The sequence below is a fragment of the Cydia splendana genome, chromosome 7 (genome assembly GCF_910591565.1).
Source record: "Cydia splendana chromosome 7, ilCydSple1.2, whole genome shotgun sequence".
NCBI lineage: Eukaryota > Metazoa > Arthropoda > Insecta > Lepidoptera > Tortricidae > Cydia > Cydia splendana.
Window position 1 is genome coordinate 8,280,575 of NC_085966.1, and position 22,480 is coordinate 8,303,054.

Below are 22,480 nucleotides of genomic sequence, written 5' to 3' on the forward strand. Positions count from 1 at the left end.
GTAACCTTATTGAAACGGTAACCCTAACCTTTAACCGAGTTAATCTCAAAACCCCATCGCGATAGGGTTTTTGTTAAGGGTTTTTAACAGGTTTTCATTCAGTTATGGTAACCTTTATTATCGGTTGCTTACTGGTTTGCTACATTAAAGTAGTTTTAGTGATGTGCCGTCAGAACTAAAAAAAATACTAAAAAAATTGTTTATTTTATTTACTTTATTTATATTTTGTTAATTTTAATGACTTTATTTATTAAATTTAATTTATTTATTGAATTTATTGAATTTATTTATTTTTTTGTATTTATTTTATTTATTTAATTAGTTTAATTTGTTATATTTGTTTAATTTATTTAATTTATTTAATTTATTTAATTTATTTAATTTATTTAATTTATTTAATTTATTTAATTTATTTAATTTATTTAATTTATTTAATTTATTTAATTTATTTAATTTATTTAATTTATTTAATTTATTTAATTTATTTAATTTATTTAATTTATTTAATTTATTTAATTTATTTAATTTATTTAATTTATTTAATTTATTTAATTTATTTAATTTATTTAATTTATTTAATTTATTTAATTTATTTAATTTATTTAATTTATTAAATTTATTAAATTTATTAAATTTATTAAATTTATTAAATTTATTTAATTTATTTAATTTATTTAATTTATTTAATTTATTTAATTTATTTAATTTATTTAATTTATTTAATTTATTTAATTTATTTAATTTATTTAATTTATTTAATTTATTTAATTTATTTAATTTATTTAATTTTTTTAATTTATTTAATTTATTAAATTTATTTAATTTTTATTTTTTAATTTTTTAAGTTTATTTAATTTATTTGATTTATTAAATTTATTTGATTTATTAAATTTATTTAATTTATTTAATTTATTTAATTTATTTAATTTATTTAATTTATTTAATTTATTTATTTTATTTTATTTATTTAATTTTTAATTTATTTAATTTATTTAATTTATTTAATTTATTTAATTTATTTAATTTATTTAATTTATTTAATTTATTTAATTTATTTAATTTATTTAATTTATTTAATTTATTTAATTTATTTAATTTATTTAATTTATTTAATTTATTGAATTTATTAAATTTATTAAATTTATTAAATTTATTAAATTTATTAAATTTATTTGATTTATTTAATTTATTAAATTTATTTAATTTATTAAATTTATTTAATTTATTAAATTTATTTAATTTATTAAATTTATTTATTTTATTTTATTTATTTAGTTTATTTAGTTTATTTAATTTATTTAATTTATTTAATTTATTAATCTTATTTAATTTATTTATTTTAGTTATAATATAATAATATTTATAATAAGAACACACCACACAGGTAGGTATAAAGATAAACAAAGGAAAGGCAAAAAAACTTGTTTGTGCTGGAGGCTTCATAGACCGCCCATGCCAACCTCGGTTATTCAATAATAAGTAGAATTTAAGTGTGCGTAAAGATTACAATCGTTTGAACTGGTCAAAAACCTCATAATGAGGTAACTGAATAGACTGGGTTTTTATTTCGGTTACCGGTAACAGAGGTTAACTCGATCTGATACGGTTACCGAATCAAAGTGTTACCTTATTAAGCGGTTACCGTTATGGTAGGGGTTTTTATAAACACCTCTAAAATAACCCTATGAAAAACCCCGGTTAAGGTAACCGGTTCCTGTCCCTGGTAGCCAGGCGATAATTCCGTAAATATAACAGATATCAGAAAACTTCAAATTGATATCGAAAGTGCGTTATCCAATGAGTAAAATTACATTAGGTAATAACTTTTTTTAAATAAAAGCAGAAATATCCCAAACATCAACTTCAAACCCTCCCATACATTTAGTACGACGACTCACCCCTCAAAGAACGTCGGTGTCGTAAGAGATAAAACTGCTTGAGATTCATTATTAGCGATAATAAACTGTACTAAAATAATAAAACTATCGTTTATGAAATAATAAATAAGGAAGTACATTTTTTGTTTACAGTAGTTGCTCGAAGTGACGCCCTTCTTGTGCGATACATTGACGGGCTCTCTTAAATGTTTCTAAATGAACTTTTCTTAAAATTTGCGGTGTAATTAAAAAACAAATTATAGATTTATTATTTTATAAACGGTAGTTGTATTATTTTATTGCAGCTTATTATCGCAGATAATGAATCGCAAGCAGTTTTATCTCTTACGACACCGACCTTCTTTGAGGGGTGAGTCGTCGTACTAAATGTATGGGAGGGTTTGAAGTTAATGTTGGGATATTTCTGTTTTTATTTAAAAAAAAGTTATTAATGTAATTTTACTCATTGGGTAACGCACTTTCGATATGAATTTGAAGTTTTCTGATATCTATTATATTTACGGAATTATCGCCTGGCTACACTTAACGATTACGCCCTGTACCTATGAGGGCCGTTTTTTCAGGCTTTAGGTTAGGTTTCGTTCATGTCGTCTCGGATATGGGTGAATATGGTATCGATGCATTCAGTGTAATGCCCTGAACACAAATATATGAGATGACAAGCGCGAAAGTGGTGGGGGTAGTTGCTGTGACGTCATAAAGTCTGCAGTACAAACTTTTTTTTATTTTCTTTTAAGCATACCATGTAGGGTACCAAATGAAAGGGCTTTGTGAGTAGATCTCAAATATATACTATACTGTAACATTTTCTATACTTGGTCTAACAAATTATAAGAAAACGTTCAAAAATTTCACAATCCACTGTTGACTTTCAAGTGCTCTAAATTGAAAATGGCTGAATGGATAAGTCCAAAATACATACCAAGTGACTGTGAATATCCTCTACATACTTAATGTTAAAAAATAATCAACCAGATATATCAAAACATAAGAAAAGTGCATCAAGGATAAAAAAGCATAAGATTTCTGTTACATTAAACTACAACTATTATTAAAACAAACAAAAAACCCGACTGTTGACATATATTTTTGTAGTGGTCTTTTCAGTAGCTTTCATTTGGTACCTACCCATATTTCTGCAGTAAGAAAAAAAAACGAGCCTCCCCCTCCATTTTTCATTTGCGGGCGTCATTTTCAAAATTTATATAGCCTGTGTCACTACCACAATTCTGACGAATTCAACCACACCTCATACAGCCGTTTGGGCTGTAGGGCGTGTCAAATAAAAACACATATAGGTATACATACCCACTGTTGGGTTGTTACTATCGCAATATGGGTATCAAATGAAAGCTAGTAAAAACACCACAACAAAAATATATGTCAACAGTCGGGTTTTTTTTGTTTTTGTTGCTCACAAATCCCTTTCATTGGATACCCCACATGGTATGTTTAAAAGAAAATAATAAAAAAAGTTTGTAGTGCCGACTTTATGACGTCACAGCAACTACCCCCACCACTTACGCGCTTGTCATCTCATATATTTGTATTCAGGGCATTACACTGAATGCGTCGATACCATATTCATCCATGGGGCCGATTTTTGAATTTCGACCGCTCGATTTCGAGTATTTCGTTCAATAATATCTCCACTACTAGGCATTTAAATTCTACTAATAGAATTGAAAACGAGTGGTCAATACCACTAGATTCCCAATTTCGATCGCTCGTATTAAAAAAAAATTGTATTTCGCCGTTTTCCACTGATTTACGAGTGACGAAATCGAGCGATAAAAATTCAAAAATCGCCCCCCATATCCGAGACGACATGAGCGAAAATCGATTTCTAGAAGACTTTTCTTTCTTTGGCCGGTCTGCTAATAGGATTCACAGATATCCTTGAGGTCTATGCCGAGAATGAAGAACACGAATGTAGCCCTACATTCGATGGTTGGAGTTGCTGGGTGTCGGCCCCCGGCGGTACCACCGCCGTCGATGTGTGCTCGGAGTTTGCCTACTCTAACCAAGGACCGACGTGTCATCGTAAGTTCTATTACCTTCTAAAAACTAGCACCTATCTGGCAGTGTTGGCCGAACGTTAATTGCAATTGACCATTAACCAGTACAAATTGAACCGTAAACGGTAACGGACGGTTACAGTTGACGGTTCAATTTGTACTGGTTAATGGTCAAGAATATTCAATTGCATTAACGTTTCGGCCAACACTGCTATCTGGCATACTTCTAGCAGTATGCCAGATAGATGCTAGTTTTAAATAAAGCTTCTTTTTCTTCACGCTATCGAATGAAATTTATACTAGGGGTTCTAAAGTACGAAATGACGAAAATTCAAACATAGGTACTTAAGTGGTTTAATTAATCTTTAAAACGTCTGACAGTAAAGATCAAGCAAATGGCATATAAAATTAGTAGTTAACCTTTCGTATGATTTTGGTTTTCCTAAACATGAATTTAATATTGACATGCTTAAATTGAATGTAGGGATGCACTGATCCAGTGCAAAGATTGAGACTACTAAAAACTACACCAATTTATTGTAGTTATCTTATGTATCTTATACTTTTCAAACAACTTTTATTTTTTGCTAAATTCATCAGATTTCAGCAGCAAGGAGTGCTACCAAAACGGAACCTGGGAGCTTCAAACCGACTACAGCACTTGCAGCATCACCGCCCGCCTCCTCCAGCGATATCGCTTCTACATCGCCATGTTAGCCTTCTCCATAGCATCGTGTCTGCCGGCGGTGGCCATTTTCTTCTTCTACAAGAGGCTCAGAGTGACGAGAGTGGCGTTACATAGGAATCTGCTGATTGCTATAGTGATAAGGAATGTTTTGGTCATCATTAGTAGAAGTGTGGTAAGTCGTTTGAGAATTTTACGTTCAATAATTGCAATACTTTAGTAAGCTTTTATTTCAAGCACTAAATATTAAATACTAAAAAACACTAATTATAAATATAATATTTTCGTGCATCCAAAATTAAAAGCCAAACTAAATTATGCTATACGGCGCAATCTTTTTTGTATAGTAAGACTAGGATACCAATGCGAACAAAATAGTAAGACTAGTAAATAAATGAATTGTCCATGCAACGTCAATTTTTTACAACGATCTGCCGTTGGGGTAAGGAGCCGTACAACGCCATCTACTTCGGCTGTTAAATTTGAAGCACGATTTTTTCCTAGACTTTATATGTGGGTACCTCTTTGTTAAAGACGGACCAAATTGTTCACGTATGGTGCTGTAACGGCAAATTTTTCCAATATTTTTACAACTTTTACTACTTTCTCATCCGTATGGTTTCCCAACTTCTCTACCCAGATTTACATCGACGAATTAACCAGCTCCGGTGAAACTGTAATGTCGACTCACGCCGTGTGGTGTCGAATACTGGCTATCCTAGAGAAGATCGCAGCCAACGCAGTGTTTGTGTGCATGCTGGTGGAGGGGGTGTATCTGCATAGGATGATTGTGACAACCTTTAGGAGAAACCTGAATGTTAAGTGGCTGTACGCTTCGGGAGCTGGTACGTATCTAATGACCATCAAACATCCAAATATAAATACGAAATCCAAAAATTTTATCTGCGAGTTAGGCATCTGGTGTCAAGGTCTCAAGGTGTCAGTTGCTGAACATAGCAATGATTAAATTTTCGCTACGATCGGTTGCTGATGACTGAATTTTGACTAGTCCATTTTGTTGAGGGCCTTTTCTGATTGAATCCTTCAGTTCGCGGTTGCCACTTTCTGCCTCAGTGGCCATTGCTCGTACACCCATATAATATTTTTATATCTACTTACTGCTATTTAAGAATGAAATAATACCTAATGAGAAATGGCTGATAAGTTTAGTAGGTAGTAAAAGTTGTTGACCCATATATTGTCCTCTAGGAGTATGGCTTACATTTTTACAAGCTTACGCATACATTAATAAAATATATATTTCATAAACAAACTTAAAAAAATGGAACTCTTAAAAATAAATCTGAAGCCCTGTTTCCTAAGAAGGTTAACCTGTATTTTAGTATATCTATATATAATTTAAGACAACCAAATTCACCCTCTTATTTCCAGTAATCGCCATAGTCCCAGTAATCGCCTGGTCCATCGTCATGGGCCTATTGGACGACCATTCTTGCTGGGTTGTGTACACAGTGAACAATATCCAGTGGATCCTCGACGCGCCGCGTCTGGCCGTGCTGCTCATAAACACAGCCCTGTTTGTTGACGTGTTACGAGTGCTGCTTACTAAGATTAGGAACAGCGAGAACGCTAATCAGCTGTAAGTAACATGCTTTCTGAGGATGCAGTGTAAACCGAAAGATTACGAAAGTTCAATACCGTAAAATGGGGTGAGTTGGGACAAATCCGTAGTTCAAACCTCAATAAAAGTTTATTTTTATATGTGGCACGTTGAATTGATATTTATACTTGAAAAGTGTTCCGGTAGTATGAACTTTAGCTTTTCAATGATAATTTTTCGTTTCATTTCATAGATTCAACGATAAACACAAAATAGTAGGAAATCCCACCTCATCCCGTAGTCGGGGTTAGGGGGGATAGGAATTGAGTGAGATGGGACAGTTGCTAAAATTCACAGAATATTACAATAGATTGAATAAAGTATTTACGTAACAATGTGATAACTCTAAACCGAAATGTCTACTTGGAAAAACACAAATTAAAATATTAATTATAATTTAATTTGTTCTTAGAATGTGATAACTCTGGTCTAAAAATAACCGTACCTTCCCTCCTCACCCCATTCATAACCCAACTGCCCCCGTAATCCCTACGCACCCCATTTTACGGGACCTACTTACTTGATTGTAAATTCACAGAAGCACAACAAAAGCCACGCTCTTCTTGATGCCCATATTCGGCTCCCAGTTCCTCCTGACCGCATTTCGGCCGAACACAACCAACTGCACCGGCGAGCAGATCTACTATTACGTCACCTACGCCGTGGAGGGCCTGCAGGGGTTCGTCGTAGCTATGCTGTACTGCTATGTCAATAAAGAGGTTACATTATTGAAATTTATTCGATAAAAAGTTGAACTCCTTGCCGAGGTATAGGCACTAAGGGCAATTTACAATAAAAGGATTTTAAAGATTTTTAACACGTTTCCTTGCCCAGTATATGGGTCATGGCAAGCCTGTATTAACAATTCGGAATAGGTCAGTTAACGTGTTAAAGGACCGACAATGCACATGTAACACCTTGGAGTTGTAGGGCTATCATAACCGCTTACCATCAGCCGGGCCATTGTTTGTCACAGACCTGACTTTTAGAAAGACGTCGGGAATAAATATTCGCACAAGATTTAATAATATGACAGCTGATAGAGGTAGCATAGGCCAGGAAAAGAGGCTTTATGCTCTTTAAAAACATAGATTTTCAGAAAAATTATACTTAGGTACCACTTGTATCTAATTTCCTGCAATAACACATGACGAAACGTGCAATTTGACAACTTTTTATTTATAAAGCCACATACGAGTGTCATATATTTTTGGGAGTACCCTTTCTTTAAGACATTTGCAATAATGCAGTTATATTATTTTTTCAGGTGCGCATGTTGATAAAAGCAACGTACCAGAAAACAGAACAGGCAGTAGTATCACGTGTTCGTGGGGATTCCTACCCCCGACCCAGCCTCAACCCAAACTCCAGGAGAATGACCTACAGCACCAACCTCCCTTCGCACTTCGAGGACCCGGTAGACGATGTAGTCCTACCCAAGCTACACGTTGCTGAAATCATATCAATAAATGCTACCGAAAAATTAGCAGAGATCTTGGACCCCGTCTACGAAACTATTGATATGGGAGAAACAAATAAAGGCTACGATTTTACTCAAGACCTAACTCGAGATAAAAAATATAATAACTACACAAACGCTTCAAGCACCTCTTATGAGAATGAAGACTGGATTAGGTCTGTTACGTCACACGAAAGTCCTACCTCTCATTCCGAACATGAAAAACCGGAAGAAATTAAACTTGAAGAAGTAAACGGGCCTAAAAATAATATCGTAGATATAAACAATCCAAAAACAGTTAGTAATAACAATGTTGATGATTCAAAACAATTAGAGACAATTTATGATGATTCGCTAGATGGGACAGACCGTGACAGTATGTTCGAAGAAATATTTCAATTCATCGATTTTAGTAAAGAACGTTTAGATCCTGAACTTTTATCTCCAAACAGGCAGAAAGAAGATCAAATTGTATTTGTAGAAGAATAACAAACTATTTTTGTATATTTGGTTAAGGGACATTAGTTTAGTCTATTTATTTTTAATAATAAACCTGAATTGACATGATTAACAGCTTTTTATACTGTAGTGAACACGTTTGCGCAACGGCCTAATGCTTTAGGCGCACCCATATCCCCTACCGAAATAAATCCATCTGTCAACTCGCTCAAAAATCTAGATCCTTTCGAACCCGCGGTTACAAAAGTGAGCGGTCGAGGCGCGCGCGCGCATTTTCAACTTGGACCTTAAACTGACACCTTGTAGGTATTAATAAAAAATGTGGTCCAAATTATTAGTGGCTATTTTATTGTGTTGGGGGGTTGAGGGGTTCCCCGATGGGGCGCCTATAGACGCCTGTGTCAAGGACCGGCCTAATCAGCCCAATCATGGACAGCATCGGACGCAGCCGCTGAACACACTGCCGTACAGAGTGTACGCTTCAGCGACTAATTATGGACCAAATGCTGCAATTACAGGTTAGTTTTTTTTCAGCATACAGATACTTTCACTTAGGCATTTTTCGACAATTATAACAAATGTGGGATACCTACTAATATTACTAACATTTTATTTTCGTATTTATTTTCAACTGGATCCGAAAAAGGAAAAGATACCTACTGATTTTACTATTCGCAACGACGGGATTTAATCGCGTAGAATTAAGTTTTAAATTTACCTCCCAAACTATTTCCGACGATTTCTATTGTCCGACGTTTCGAGGACGGCGTTGTCCCCAAAGAGAATATAACGACTACGTTTTAAGTAGTTGTCCCCGTGGTCTCGGAGAAGACCACTATACGTAGGATTGCCATACGTCCCGTATATACGGGACTGTCACCGTATTTAAGTATCACGTCCCGTATTTTTACTGGTCCCGTTTTTGTCCCGTATTTTGTCGACCGGTCTGGCCTAGTGGGTAGTGACCCTGCCTATGAAGAGTATGAAACCGATGGTCCCGGGTTCGAATCCTGGTAAGGGCATTTATTTGTATGGTGATACAGATATTTGTTCCTGAGTCATGGTTGTTTTCTTTGTACCTATTTAAGTACCTTTATTTATATATTATATATATCGTTGTCTTGTGTTATGGGTACTCATAAAACAAGCCTTCTTGAGCTTACCGTGGGGCTTAGTCAATTTGTGTAAAAATGTCCTATAATATTTATTTATTTATTAATAGCGCTCTAGAATACCACTGTCCCTTATCAGTTCCGACTCATTATGGCAACCCTAACTATACGTGATTAAGTCCTGTCGTTGTGAATAATAAGGTAAATATAATTCGGACCTTTATTTATTATCGATTCTCAAAATTTATTTCTTCTTTTGACATTTCAATCCTGAAAATGCCCATTAATATCAGAACTCTAAGCATGTAGAACACCTAAACATGTTAGTTGCAAATAGTTTGAATTTTTATCTTATTTTAATGGCAGGGGAGCCCACGATGCTAAATCGGGATTTACTCGAGCGTCATAGAGACCTATTGGGTCGCAAAGCTTAGATGATAAAAAGAAAAAATGTCATATAATATGTGACGTTCCACGGAAAAAGGTACCTTATGGCGGCTGGCGCTTACGTCACACAGCGCCGCAATAATATTGGAGCGGCGTTAATAATAGCGTAAGCGCCAACCGCCATAAGGTACCTTTACCCGTGGGACGTCACATATATACCTTTTCATCGGTGGGGGGAGCGGCTATAGATTTTCAAAAATGTAAAAAGAAACTGTTGCATAGACATACTCGAGCGCGTCAGATATTGATATCATCCATGTCCCACGTTTTTTAAAATGTACGTATGTTAATCTGATTGTTTCCATGATGGGGGTGGTCGTACGTAAGGGTTGAAAGTGAAGAATAAAAAAAAAATTTGACGAGCGCGTCAGATTTTCTAAGGAGATGTTAAGTGCACCTAAAAAAGCTGACGATTTGGATGAGACGCAAACTTGCGGCCATTATTAGAATGTGCAAAAATTCGCCATTTTGAAATACTCAAGCGCGTCAGATTAAGATATACAGGGTGGAAAGGCACGACGATCCTTCCCGGAAGTATTAGGTCGTTTAAGTGATACAGAGACTATTGGTAATGGTAAGAATCGTTAATTGAGTAAAAAATAAAAATTGCAAAAATACTACTTTTTAACTGTGGTGATAACCCTATAGCATGTGCACATGACGGCTAGATTAAGGATCTCCGTCGGGAAAGCTCGGGACTTTACACTTTTTTCCGATCGTTGACAGTATCGCAATGATGTATGAATGACGCATAAATGTCAAATAAATCAAATGCATGCAAAAATATTACAAACAATTTTATTACTTTCTTAGATAATTACTTTTTTCCAATATTTAATACTATCTTCTTTTCACATACGGTGTTCAAATGTACCTCCGTGTATTACAACGCCGCCGCAGCCCGTACCCGAGTATGTCGATGCACATGCGATATAGTGTATGCTCTTCGTCATTTATCCTCCGCAGAAAGCACCAATTAGCCTTTGTCTCATTTCGTCCGCAGTTTCACATTCCGTTTGGTTTGGTACACCATATCTTTTACACAGCCCCACAAATTTAAATAGCCACGAGCATCTAACATTTTTATTTGAAGAATATGACATTCAATAAGTATAGTTCAATGAAAATTTAATTTCAAACATCAGACGTCTTGTCTATTTCCTACCACGCAAGAAGGTTTGTTAGTTTGGTATTGAAGAAGTATTTATTCTTGATTTATTCTTAGTATTTCATTTTTGCAAGTTCATTTGGTGCAACTAACACAACCTACATGTAATTTATTATTATAAAAAATAGTTTCCAATTATTCGAAAATAATTTTGTGAAACGTGTTAAGAAACTAAAACCTTTTTATCAGTCAAGGAAACCAGAGATATTTATAAGACGATTGCGTACTTTTGAGTGGTTGTCAATGTCACCATTTGAACTGTCGTTGTAAACAATGTTGTGGTTAGTATTATTAATATTAAGGAATAACATAACTATTTCATTCAAGTATTGAACAAGTGGAACCACTAAGAAAGCGAAAATCCTGCAATGATTCTTACCGTGCTGTAAGCAGACCTAAAAATGGTTAGATGGCAACAAATTAGCATAATTTCCTGTCGAATACTGATTGTTTACAAGTAAGTTCATTGACCCTGTCACCTGTTAGGGTTAGAACAAAGTAGTTTTTTGCGTGGATGTTTAAAAGGTCATAATTTAGAAACGGTTGCCCATATTAACATAGTTTCTATGGAGAAAATATAGAGCTTAGGCTAAACTATCTCCCATTTCCGGAAAGGATCGTCGTGCCTTTCCACCCTGTATATGGTTCATTTTTATGCCCTAGACGTGCTATCTCATAATCTGACGATTATCTGGAGGGATTCGCCTAATCTGACAATTAAAAAAATTTATTTTTATTTTTTTACATCATTGAACTTAATTAATTGAAAAGCTCAGGAAATAGCGTGCAAATAAAAAAGTGTATGTTTTTTCATGTAGAATACTTGTAAATACAATAAGAACATAATTAATTAATAATAAAAAAAAAAAAAAAAAAAAATTTTAAATTATCGTCTTCATCGGTAGAATCATCTTCCTCCTCTGGCTTGATTTCATCCTAGTTATCGTCTCATAGAAAATTTGAAATTCGCGCCTTTTTCTATTGACAAGACTTGCTTGACCAAGTATAATCGCTATTTCGTTCTGCTGTGTAGCGTTTATCGAAATATAACATGATTAAAATCTACTTTTCACTTCCTTAAAACTGCACACATACCTACACGTTTTTACGCACACATACACCGCATACACAGCTTGAAACCACCGAAAACGGCAACACCTTGATTTGAATTTCATCTTCTCATAATGGTTGTCTTTTTTTGACAACTGACATTTTTAAAAGAACGGGGAGAGATAAGTGATAATAGTTGCTGCGCCGTCAATGAGAACAGACGACGTTGGGGCCTTGATATGCACAGATAATCTATAGAAGTATGTATAGTAGTAAACATTTGTTGGGTGCGAACAATGGCCCTCTTTCAGAGCATGAGAAATGAAAAATATTTATTCTTTTCATGTCGAGATGACGTTTTTATTTATAACTTTGTAGCCCTCCCCCTTCTTTACGTTACTCTCAAATTGTCAGATTAGTGGAATATACATGTTTTAGCATGTAACTAACTCACCCTACCTTAATCTGACGCGCTCGAGAATTTCAGATGATCAATTTTTTTTACTAATCTGATCCTTTATCCTTGATGGGCGGCCATATACACCGTGTTTTTTGATTTCCGTTAATTTCAAGGGTGCATTCCTGAGCTTAAATCAAGTAACTTTCTCAAAGACACCGATGTTCTAATTAAGTCCATTTCGGAGATAATCCATAATTTATTTTTTTCCTATAAGGCCTCTACAAGCGTGTACACTTGCCTTAGGGCCGGCTTACATATTGATTAGTGTTTAGAATGAGTTCATACATTTGCTACTAAACTTAAGTACAATCTCGGTCGATTGATGTACGAAATGACATTGATATGTCACAGATTTCAATTGTTTGGTTGAGTTAAATGTAATGCCCGTGTTACAACAACGCTATATGCTACATTTAATTACTTTTTAAACAAAAAAAAAAAACAAAAAAAATTTTTTTTTTTGAAAATTAACTATGCCATTTAGTTCTTATAAACGTACTTAACTGTACCCCGAAGTTAACGGAATTCAATAAAAACACGGTGTATATGGGGCTCATATTTGGTGGAAGTACTTAACCGGGTACAAGTTATCCCCCTGTATATTAATCTGCCGCGCTCGAGTAGATCCCGAAATACCCTCTTGGGCTCCCCTACAATAATTAATATCTCTTTCGTTGACTACGGGGTCCATTCGATCCCGTAAACTCGACCAAGGTTACTGATAAATTAAGCTAATTACCGCAGAGAGTGTGTTAACCCATTACAAAAACCCACCTCATATTGATTAAGTACACTAACACTAATCAATATGTAAACAGGCCCTAATGCAAGTGTATACGCTAGTAGGAGCCTTATCAGATAAATATAAATCATTGATTATCTCCAAAATGGAGTTAATTAGAATACAGGTTACTTTGAGACAATTACTTAATTTAAGCTCAGGAATGCAATCTTGAAATTAATGGACTTTAAAAAAAACACTGTATATTTAGGATAGTTATTTTAGTTAACATGAGGCTTCAAATAATTTTGAGTAGGTACCTACTTTTCTCAATGTTATTCACAACGACGGAATTTTAATGTCTTTAATCGCGTAAAATGTTGTTAAATTTACCTCCAAAACCAAAACGCAATTTTACGCGATTAAGCCCCGCCGTTGCGAATTATAATGAGTAAAAATCGTGAAAGTTTAAATCAGTGTTTTACTCATCTCAATGTCAACAATATTAAACAGTAGCATACGAGTCACGATCGCGAATACCATTGCAAAAATGTTGCATTACAAAATTAGGTTGCAAAATATCTAGTACTCGGAGTGCACATTGAAATAAATGTCCAGTGATTACTGATTACCCAATGAATAAAAAACACGTTAACGGATAACGTCTTGAGTGGCAATATGTGCCTACTCATATGTCGTCATCATCATCATCATCATCATCATATATTTATTTGTAAACATAGGTTTTTACAGATATAATTGTACACTTAAAAAGAGTATGACTATGTTTAGCCATTAGGCATACAAATATTTTCCAGATGGTGCATGCATATTTACAAACTTAATCTATTAAAAATAAAATATAATTTAGTAATTTACATTCCTACATATACCTATATAATTAATATTCTGTATCAGACAAATATTCTCCGATCGAGTAGTATGCTTTCCTAACTAAAAATTTAAACAGACTCTTTTTGAAAATACTTATGTCATCTAATTTAGTGATATCATCTGGCAGTTTGTTATAGAGTTTAGGGGCCATGCCGAAAATACTTTTGGCCATAAAAGCCGTTTTTATTGATTTTATATAAATTTTGTTGCAACGACGTGCACTATTGGTAACAGAAAATTGGCCAATATTATTATTAACATATACCGCTACTTCGTAAATATACAGGCAAGGTAATGTGAGTATGTTGAGCCTAATGAAATTTGGTTTGCTGGTTTCGGTTTGTGGAACCCGACACACTGATCGTAGACATTTTTTCTGTGCCTTGAAGGCCATATCTCGGTCTGTGGAGTTTCCCCAGAATATTATGTCTCAGCCGTTGAAAGGTTCTTGACCATTTAATTTTCAAAAGGTTGCAATTACATGTTTTGATGGTTCCGTAATTTCTGTATACCCCCTGGGGAACAGTGCTTACTTCAATTTTTCAAAAATAAAATTGTTTTAAGTAGTTCCACCACGCGGGGTGTGTACAGTACAGCCCATACAACCATTTCCAGTCGCCGTTACGACGCGGTGTTGACACATCTTGTGTCGACACCGTCTGTTTCGGTCACAATTCCAGTCGCAGAGTCGTCGCCGTGTCGACACAGTTACCAGAAATGGGGAAGGGTCGACACATGACACAAAGTGACATAAAGTGTGGTCGCCGTGTGCACACATTGTTTCGGGTTTGCGACTACTTTATGCCAAAATCATTCGTTCATTCGTTCATTTTGTTCCTGTCAAATGGAAACTGTCAGATGGAAAAATACTTAAATAAAAATAAGTGACATTAATACGCCATCTCTAAAACGGATTACAAGACGTAATTATATATTGTTTGCATTTATATTACAATAGGGCTTAAATTATTGTGGGGAATTAAACTGCTCGAGTGATTTGATAAACTAAGTGTAATATAATCAACGCGCCACCACATTGTTTTAGTTTAGCCGGAAATGAAATTGTTTACTTCTCAGTGCCTGTGTTCATAACTATATTATTTGAAGCATTTTTAGTACTTCGATGCGTATACTATACTTAAATAACAGAAATAACGCTTTACATACTACGAAACTTGTTAATTATGATGTATAAATATGGTTTAAGGCTGAGAAATATTGCAGTCACAAAGTAGTTGCAATGTTTCGACTTTGTGTCGACTCTGTGTTGACACATGACACGCGCTGTCAAAAGTAATAACAAAGTTACTGGTATGTTACTGGATTTGCAAAATGGCTCCTTGTGTTGATTTGTTTTCAGATATTCTCAAAGTGTAAAAATGCCGTGGTCAGAGATGGGCATTAATCGATTAACTGTTTATTCGACTAATTAATGGAATAAAAAATATTAATTCTCAAATTTTAATCGCGATTAGTTTAGTCGACCTAACATAGATTGAAATTGAATTAATCTGAATATTAATCGAATAAATTATCGATTAAATCTCGATTGAAAGTTGACAGGGGGCCATTTTTGTACGTAAAAATAATAGAAATGTCTTGCATGCAGATGGTAGCAAAACACTTTGTCATAAAAGTCGAGATGGGTGTCGATATATAGGTTTTAGGGAGTGCCGATTTCGAAAATAATGACCATTTTGGAATCCGAAATGGCGGCCATGCACTGTGTCATAAAAGTCGTCATGGGTGTCGTTTTATACGTTTTAGGGGGCCCCAATTTTGAAAATGATGACCATTTTGGAATCCAAAATGGCGGCCATGCACTATGCCATAAAAGTCGTCATGGGTGTCGTTTTATAGGTTTTAGGGGGCGCAGATTTCGAAAATGATGACCATTTTGGATTCCAAGATGGCGGCCATGCACTATGTCATAAAAGTCGTCATGGGTGTCGTTTTATAGGTTTTAGGGGGCGCAGATTTCGAAAATGATGACCATTTTGGATTCCAAGATGGCGGCCATGCACTATGTCATAAAAGTCGTCATGTATGTCGTTTTATAGGTTTTAGGGGGCCCCGCTTTCGAAAATGATGACCATTTTGGAATCCAAAATGGCGGCCATGCACTACGTTATAAAAGTCGTCATGGGTGTCGTTTTATAGGTTTTGGGGGGCGCAGATTTCGAAAATGATAACATTTTCAATTTAAAAATGGCGGCAATGCACTATGTCATAAAAGTCGTCATGGATATCGTTTTATAGGTTTTAGGGGGCGCAGATTTCGAAAATGATGACTATTTTGGATTCCAAGATGGCGGCCATGCACTATGTCATAAAAGTCGTCATGGATGTCGTTTTATAGGTTTTAGGGGGCGCAGATTTCGAAAATGATAACATTTTCAATTTAAAAATGGCGGCAATGCACTATGTCATAAAAGTCGTCATGGATATCGTTTTATAGGTTTTAGGGGGCGCAGATTTCGAAAATGATGACTATTTTGGATTCCAAGATGGCGGCCATGCACTATGTCATAAAAGTCGTCATGGATGTCGTTTTATAGGTTTTAGGGGGCGCAGATTTCGAAAATGATAACATTTTCAATTTCAAAATGGCGGCAATGCACTATGTCATAAAAGTCGTCATGGATATCGTTTTATAGGTTTTAGGGGGCGCAGATTTCGAAAATGATGACTATTTTGGATTCCACTTTTATGACAAAATACGTAGCCGCCATCTTGGATTATAAAATGATCATCGTTTTCGAATTCTGCACTCCCTAAAACCTATAAATCGACATCCGTGACGACGCAAGTTATCTTTATTTTCAGATCTAACAAATTGCTACAGAATACAAAGGACAAAAAAGAAGCGAGGAGGTAATGAAACAAGCAAAAATACAGATGATTCCTCGACGCAATTGGGTGATTCTTAAATTGTGTCCAGATTTTTTTTGTCATAAAAGTTTTTATTTTTCACATATTACTCTCACAAGTTCCGTGACATTTCGACCTTGTAATTTTTTAAGTAAATGTTTTTGTTTATCTATCCTCACTAGAATAGTATAATCAAGGTATGTTTATATTTGATGAATGAAATAGTAACGCAAAAAAAAATATATTTGTGTCTTATATTCCTGCCGAAGACTTTTATTTTACCTTTTCCTTCTACACAAGTTTGGCCAAGTAATAAGAATTTAGGGCTCTCAATTTTATTTTGACTTCTACAACAGTAAAGCTATGAGACCATGTTTGGTATCGTTTTCGTATAAATTCGCAGTACCAAATTTAGTTAAGGTATCACATTGACACCATTCCGAAGTAAAAACATATAAACTTATTAAAATACTTTCTTTTAAACTCCTCTTCACGCTTAAACTGCTGAACAGTTTTAATTTAAATTTGGTACACATGTATTTTGAGTCCCGAGACAGGATATAATAAGTTATCTCAAAAATCATCCTTTAAAGGTGTGAAATTCAGAATTGACTTCTTGAAGTTAATACTGTTTAAGTTTAGGTTTGAAGTCATGTTTTTTCATCATTTTTAACTAAATCAAAGATGTAGACCATCCCAAATTTCATATAAATCGGTTCAGCGGTTATTGATTTCCCGTACAAATTTCCACGCCACTTTTCACACCTTCAAAAGATGATTTTGGTTATAAGATCTATCCTATATCCTGTTCCGGGACGCAAACTATTACTATACCAAATTTCAACGAAATCGGTTCAGCGGTTAAGCGTCAAGAAGAGTTTCAAAAAAACCGGCCAAGTGCGAGTCGGACTCGCGTATTAAGGGTTCCGTACATTAAGTCCGACTCGCGCTTGACTGCACATTTCTAATAGGTTTTCCTGTCATCTATAGGTAAAGAACTATTTTGTGTATTCAGACGGACATACATACAGACGCACGAGTGATCCTATAAGGGTTCCGTTTTTTCCTTTTGAGGTACGGAACCCTAAAATGATTTATTTTTATTTTGTGATTGACACCATTCCGTCAATGTGATATCTTAAATGGATTCAGCACCCCAGATTTATACGAAAACGATACCAAACACGGCCTAGCACCTTCACTGATATATATATATCAAGATAAAATTGAGAGCCCTAAATAAACTTTCAAGAGCGGATATCTCAAAAACTATTCAACATATCGAAAAAATTGACTGAATAAACTTGTAACAAATTAAATTAACTTTCATTTTGTATAAGTGGCCATGTCGCTGAGATGCATAGTTTCCGAGATATAATCGAAAAACCGGAAAATGGGACCTTCAAAGCCCCCTCTCTCCCCCCCGCTCAAGGGCTACGGCCGGGGACTTTTGATATGTTCACCTCCTAACTTGTCAAACCGAGTTACGGAGTCAAAAATTGTGTTCCGAGCATTTCCCTCTACAACTTTTGGAGCATTCGTTGCCTGACCTAAGTAGCTTATTGAATTTCTTTAAAAACTTTTCTGTAAAAGGTTGACGGGTGTTGGGTGTTTATATGGTTTCGGTCGATTATTATCATTTGCATTGCCCATGATGACTTACTAGAATTACGAGCACACGAGACACTAATAGTAGTTTGACAAACCTTGGTTTTCAAGAGGTATTTTATATTGACATTTGCTGTCACAAATTTGCTGTCAGATTTAGTCGCAAACCGCACGCAAAATGCACACAAATGTGTCGACACCTTGTTACGGAAAAGTGTAGACACGGCGACGACACTTTGTTTCGAAACAATTCTAGACACATTGTGTGGACTCTGTTACGACACATCTGACATTTAGTTACCACTTTGTGATTCTGCGACTGGAATGGTTATATGGGAGGGTGTGCATTTGATCCGTATCTACTGAACGGACTGAACTCGCGACATCCTGTATTTATTGGGGAAGAAGTATAACTTTTTCTGGGATCACGATGGCACGATGCTTTCGAAACGTCGAAGGTAAGTTCATGCATATTTATACGCGATAAAATCTCATGTTAGTTAATTATTATGTTCAGGTTTTTTTCATGAAAAGCGGCAACTACTTACATAAGGAATGCCATATGACGTAAAATTAACACTAAAGAAAAAACATTTGGGTATTACCTACTTACTGTTTTTGACGCTGGTTAAAAACAGATAATGTTCATTGATAAAATCTTTTGTACCTACTCGTGTCGTGTAGTAGTATCGTACGCGATTGCGCAATGCCATGCTTTGCATTGTAGGTCAGACAACTTATGGCGAGCCGGCAGACCGGTTTGCGGCCGGCACTTCCAGACAAACTGGAGCGAACACGCTGTCAAAATACTCATTAAATTATATACTGTACAAGAACTCCTCAATCTCATTACATTATTGACCGAGCGTTAGCGAAGGTCTCCGTTACAGCTTAGGCAACAATGCTTTCGTATATATCCGGATGTTCTTCTCTACAGTCGCAATTCTCAACATTCTCGTGAAATTTTGTGAGCAGGTTCGGTGATTAAATAGGTTTTTTTGTCGATTTAGTATTTCAAAATGACGGAGCCACACATTTTTTCAGTTTTAAGTTGTGTTTCCGAGTTGTACATGCTCACAGACCCTTTAGTATTTTTTTCTTAGCCCGTTAAACTGCAGCTGGGCAAAGGCCTCTCCCCTTGATCTCCACAACTCCCGTTGTTGTGCTTTTCCGACCTAAGTCCTCTCCGTCCGGGCCTGCCACGTCCGAATTTATTTTGCGTCATCTACTTGGTGGCTATATACTAGCCCACCTATCCGGATGCATTCGGCAGACCTGACCCGCTCAGTCCCACTTCAGCCTGGCGGTCTTCTCCCCTACGCCAGCTATACGTGTTTTGAAGCGCCAGAGATGCGATCCGTCCTTGTGACATCTAGAATGCTGAGTGGCTACCGCGAAAACAGAAATTCGCAAATTGCGGGGATCTTTCTCTTTTACTCCAATGAAGGCGTAATTAGAGTGACAGAGAAAAATGCCCGCAATTTGCGAACTTCGATTTTCGCGGTTATAGCCCTGCGCTCCATTGCTCGCTGGCAAATCTTTCATTGGACTTCTGACTGTAAGCTAAAGCTGATTAAGGAGTAAAACTAGTTCCGGTTTTAAACCATGAAGAAATTACGAGGGTTTAATAATTCCACATTTAAAGCGCAGAGGTTCAGATGTGGGACTTATGCAGAAAACATACAAAGGAGATCGCACCCTCACCAAGCAACATTCTTTTCAGTGACCATTGAGGGTGCCGAGTCATTCAAAGGGTTCTTTATCCAAGCCCGTTCTGTCGAGGACGACCGGTGGCTCGGCTCATGGGAGGAAGCACCGAATACTACGATCCATCCCGAGTGCGCCGCCGTCACTCATGCTGATCCCAGAGAAAAGACTCGAGCGACGCTGGTGTGGCGCGCCCCGCCCGACGCACAGGGGAGGGTTTACTTCACGTATGTATTCTATTGTTATGATTTCTTATCTTGTAAAACTCGTTCGCATAAAGACGACAGTTGGGTCTTGACTTAGGGCAGCAGGCATCTAAGGGCGCGGCGCGCTCTTTCTTTATTTAGTGTGGAATACTTTAACTTTACCATTTTATTTTATTTTATTATAAACAATATACCTACTTCAAAACTTCAACATTTAATTCATTGATGATGCATATAGGTACTTAGAGTCAGACCGAGAAGAGTCTGCAGCGATTTTGATAGCCCACGCAGTGCAAGTGTCATTTTAGACGTCATCGTCAAACTTCTATGAAATTATGACGTGTAAATAACACTTGCACTGGGTGGGCTATCAAAATCGCTGCAGACTTTTCTTGGTCTAACTCTACTAGTTTTTTGTGCAATAGTAGTGTAGATATTTAGCAATTACCTATAGGTACCTACTGATCCTACTATTGGCAATGCGAATTCACGAGTCTATGTATTGCTCCTAATCCCTTGTCGTCTCAGATCATAAACGTACATACATGCTAGTAAAGTTCCTTTCACTCGATCGCATATACGCGTTGTGCAACTTCGGTTTAAACGGGTGACCTTAAGATAAAATCCGTTTCAACTAAAATAGTCCATCGTTAAGAAACTTCCGTTCGTGCATTTTGACCTTTGTGGTACCTACCTACATATGTTTATTTTTATTGACACATTTTGAAATATCATGATTAGTTGGTTCTGAGGGTTACTTAGTAATTTATGTAGGTTAGTAAGTACTTACAGTACCATTTGATTGCCCATAAAAGATCATTAAATATGTTAAAACGGCATGTTAATTTAGTAAACATGTAGGTATTTATACAGCGTGACCCTGGCCTCTAGACAAAAAATATAAATCAGTTAAAATGAGAACTAGTTTGAGAAATGTTATCCGTGATCTTATTTAATTTCCTTTAACCTTAATCGTCGGTGGTTAATCAGAATTAAAACAAAACTAAATTATCATTCGTAATAGACGCGACATGTTGCGCATTATTTTGTAGGTATATTGCAAAGCTGTTGTGTGATTTCTCCGAAACTATAAATTTCCGCTGAACATGCAGTGGCGTAGCTAGACTAGGCGTGGGCGAAGTGGGCCCTCCCCTACGGCCTCGCGCCGCACATTGATAGAAAAGGGCCTCGCAGATGTAACTTCGCCCACGGCTAGATTAGTTCACGGTACGACACTGCCGCTGAACATACCTACATGCTGGGGGTCAAACCTTCGTCAGATATACATATCCTGCCGAACGCGACACGTGTGACATATTACATGACTTGCTTTGTCGCGCGCGACTCCTTATCATATGTCCAACGCGACTGCAAGTATGGAGCCGCGCGCATACAACGCAAGCCGTGCTAAGCGGCATACTAAGTGCAAAATATGTTTAAAATTTTAATGTGTATAATTTTACTTTACAGAGGCACCGTATTGAAGAATTACTCAACATTCTGGTCGAATTTAATAGCGGAGGCGCCACAGGATCCAGCACAATTGCAAATTCTTGGCTGAACCAGTTTCAGTATTGTTATGCGAAAATAGTGTTGAAACTATTGGAGATCCGTACTAATATTGACCAAAATATGCAAGACAGATTTAATTTTTCGTTTGTCTCAAAAAGTTTCAACCATTAACCTTTTCTCCGCCACATCAATGAAGTAATAAAGTGTCATCAACGCCATGTCAAAAATTGCACGTCAAACCAGACCAAAACCACGACTTGATATGAAGTCGTGGCGTGTGGGGCACGAAAGGTACTGATTTTATATCAAGTCAATGGCGGCGAAAAGGTTATTTTAAGCGCTCTTTGACAGCTCTCCGATTTTTCGGATTCGCAATAAGCTATAGATTATAACTTCAAGGATTGCTAGATACTATAGGAGCCACATTATCCTTGGCCAACTTGGTACTTGGTCATCCATTTAATTGAATCGAGTAGGTACTTATACGCTTTACTGGCCTGAATTAGTTATGAATCGTTTCTCTCTGTCATTTTGACTTATCCATTTGTAAGAAAGGGATAAAACATAACTTAACTAACTCAGGC

General features: G+C 35.9%; 3 protein-coding genes across 4 annotated transcripts in view; all 3 read left to right on the top strand.

The window, feature by feature from the left end:
* LOC134792080 (uncharacterized) overlaps positions 1–8,474 on the top strand; it is a 28,643-nt gene extending 20,169 nt beyond the window's left edge. Inside the window, exons 5-10 of one of the 2 annotated variants that reach the window (XM_063763219.1) lie at positions 3,783–3,941; positions 4,517–4,776; positions 5,242–5,446; positions 5,994–6,201; positions 6,761–6,941; positions 7,490–8,474. In XM_063763219.1, coding sequence (XP_063619289.1) covers positions 3,783–3,941; positions 4,517–4,776; positions 5,242–5,446; positions 5,994–6,201; positions 6,761–6,941; positions 7,490–8,170 — 1,694 coding nt within the window. In that variant the 3' untranslated portion in view covers positions 8,171–8,474. The remainder of the gene's footprint in view (positions 1–3,782; positions 3,942–4,516; positions 4,777–5,241; positions 5,447–5,993; positions 6,202–6,760; positions 6,942–7,489) is intronic. The other variant, XM_063763220.1, reaches the window with a different exon arrangement.
* The window catches only part of LOC134792106 (venom allergen 5.02-like), a 197,619-nt gene that overhangs the window by 122,222 nt on the left and 52,917 nt on the right, over positions 1–22,480 (top strand). The gene's annotated exons all lie outside the window — the stretch shown is intronic.
* On the top strand, positions 8,438–21,990 carry LOC134792100 (putative defense protein 3). The gene is made up of 3 exons (XM_063763288.1): positions 8,438–8,658; positions 20,195–20,405; positions 21,855–21,990. The coding sequence occupies exons 1-3, from the start codon at positions 8,460–8,462 to the stop codon at positions 21,943–21,945; spliced, it is 501 nt and encodes a 166-aa protein (XP_063619358.1). The 5' UTR covers positions 8,438–8,459; the 3' UTR covers positions 21,946–21,990.

Bases quoted from the DNA above. Each gene is read 5' to 3' on its own strand.
- LOC134792100 (XM_063763288.1), top strand. From the start codon at position 8,460: ATGTGGTCCAAATTATTAGTGGCTATTTTATTGTGTTGGGGGGTTGAG. The intron at 8,659-20,194 runs GTTAGTTTTTTT...CATTCTTTTCAG, and splicing joins ACCAAATGCTGCAATTACAG to TGACCATTGAGGGTGCCGAG. The intron at 20,406-21,854 runs GTATGTATTCTA...TTTACTTTACAG, and splicing joins CAGGGGAGGGTTTACTTCAC to AGGCACCGTATTGAAGAATT.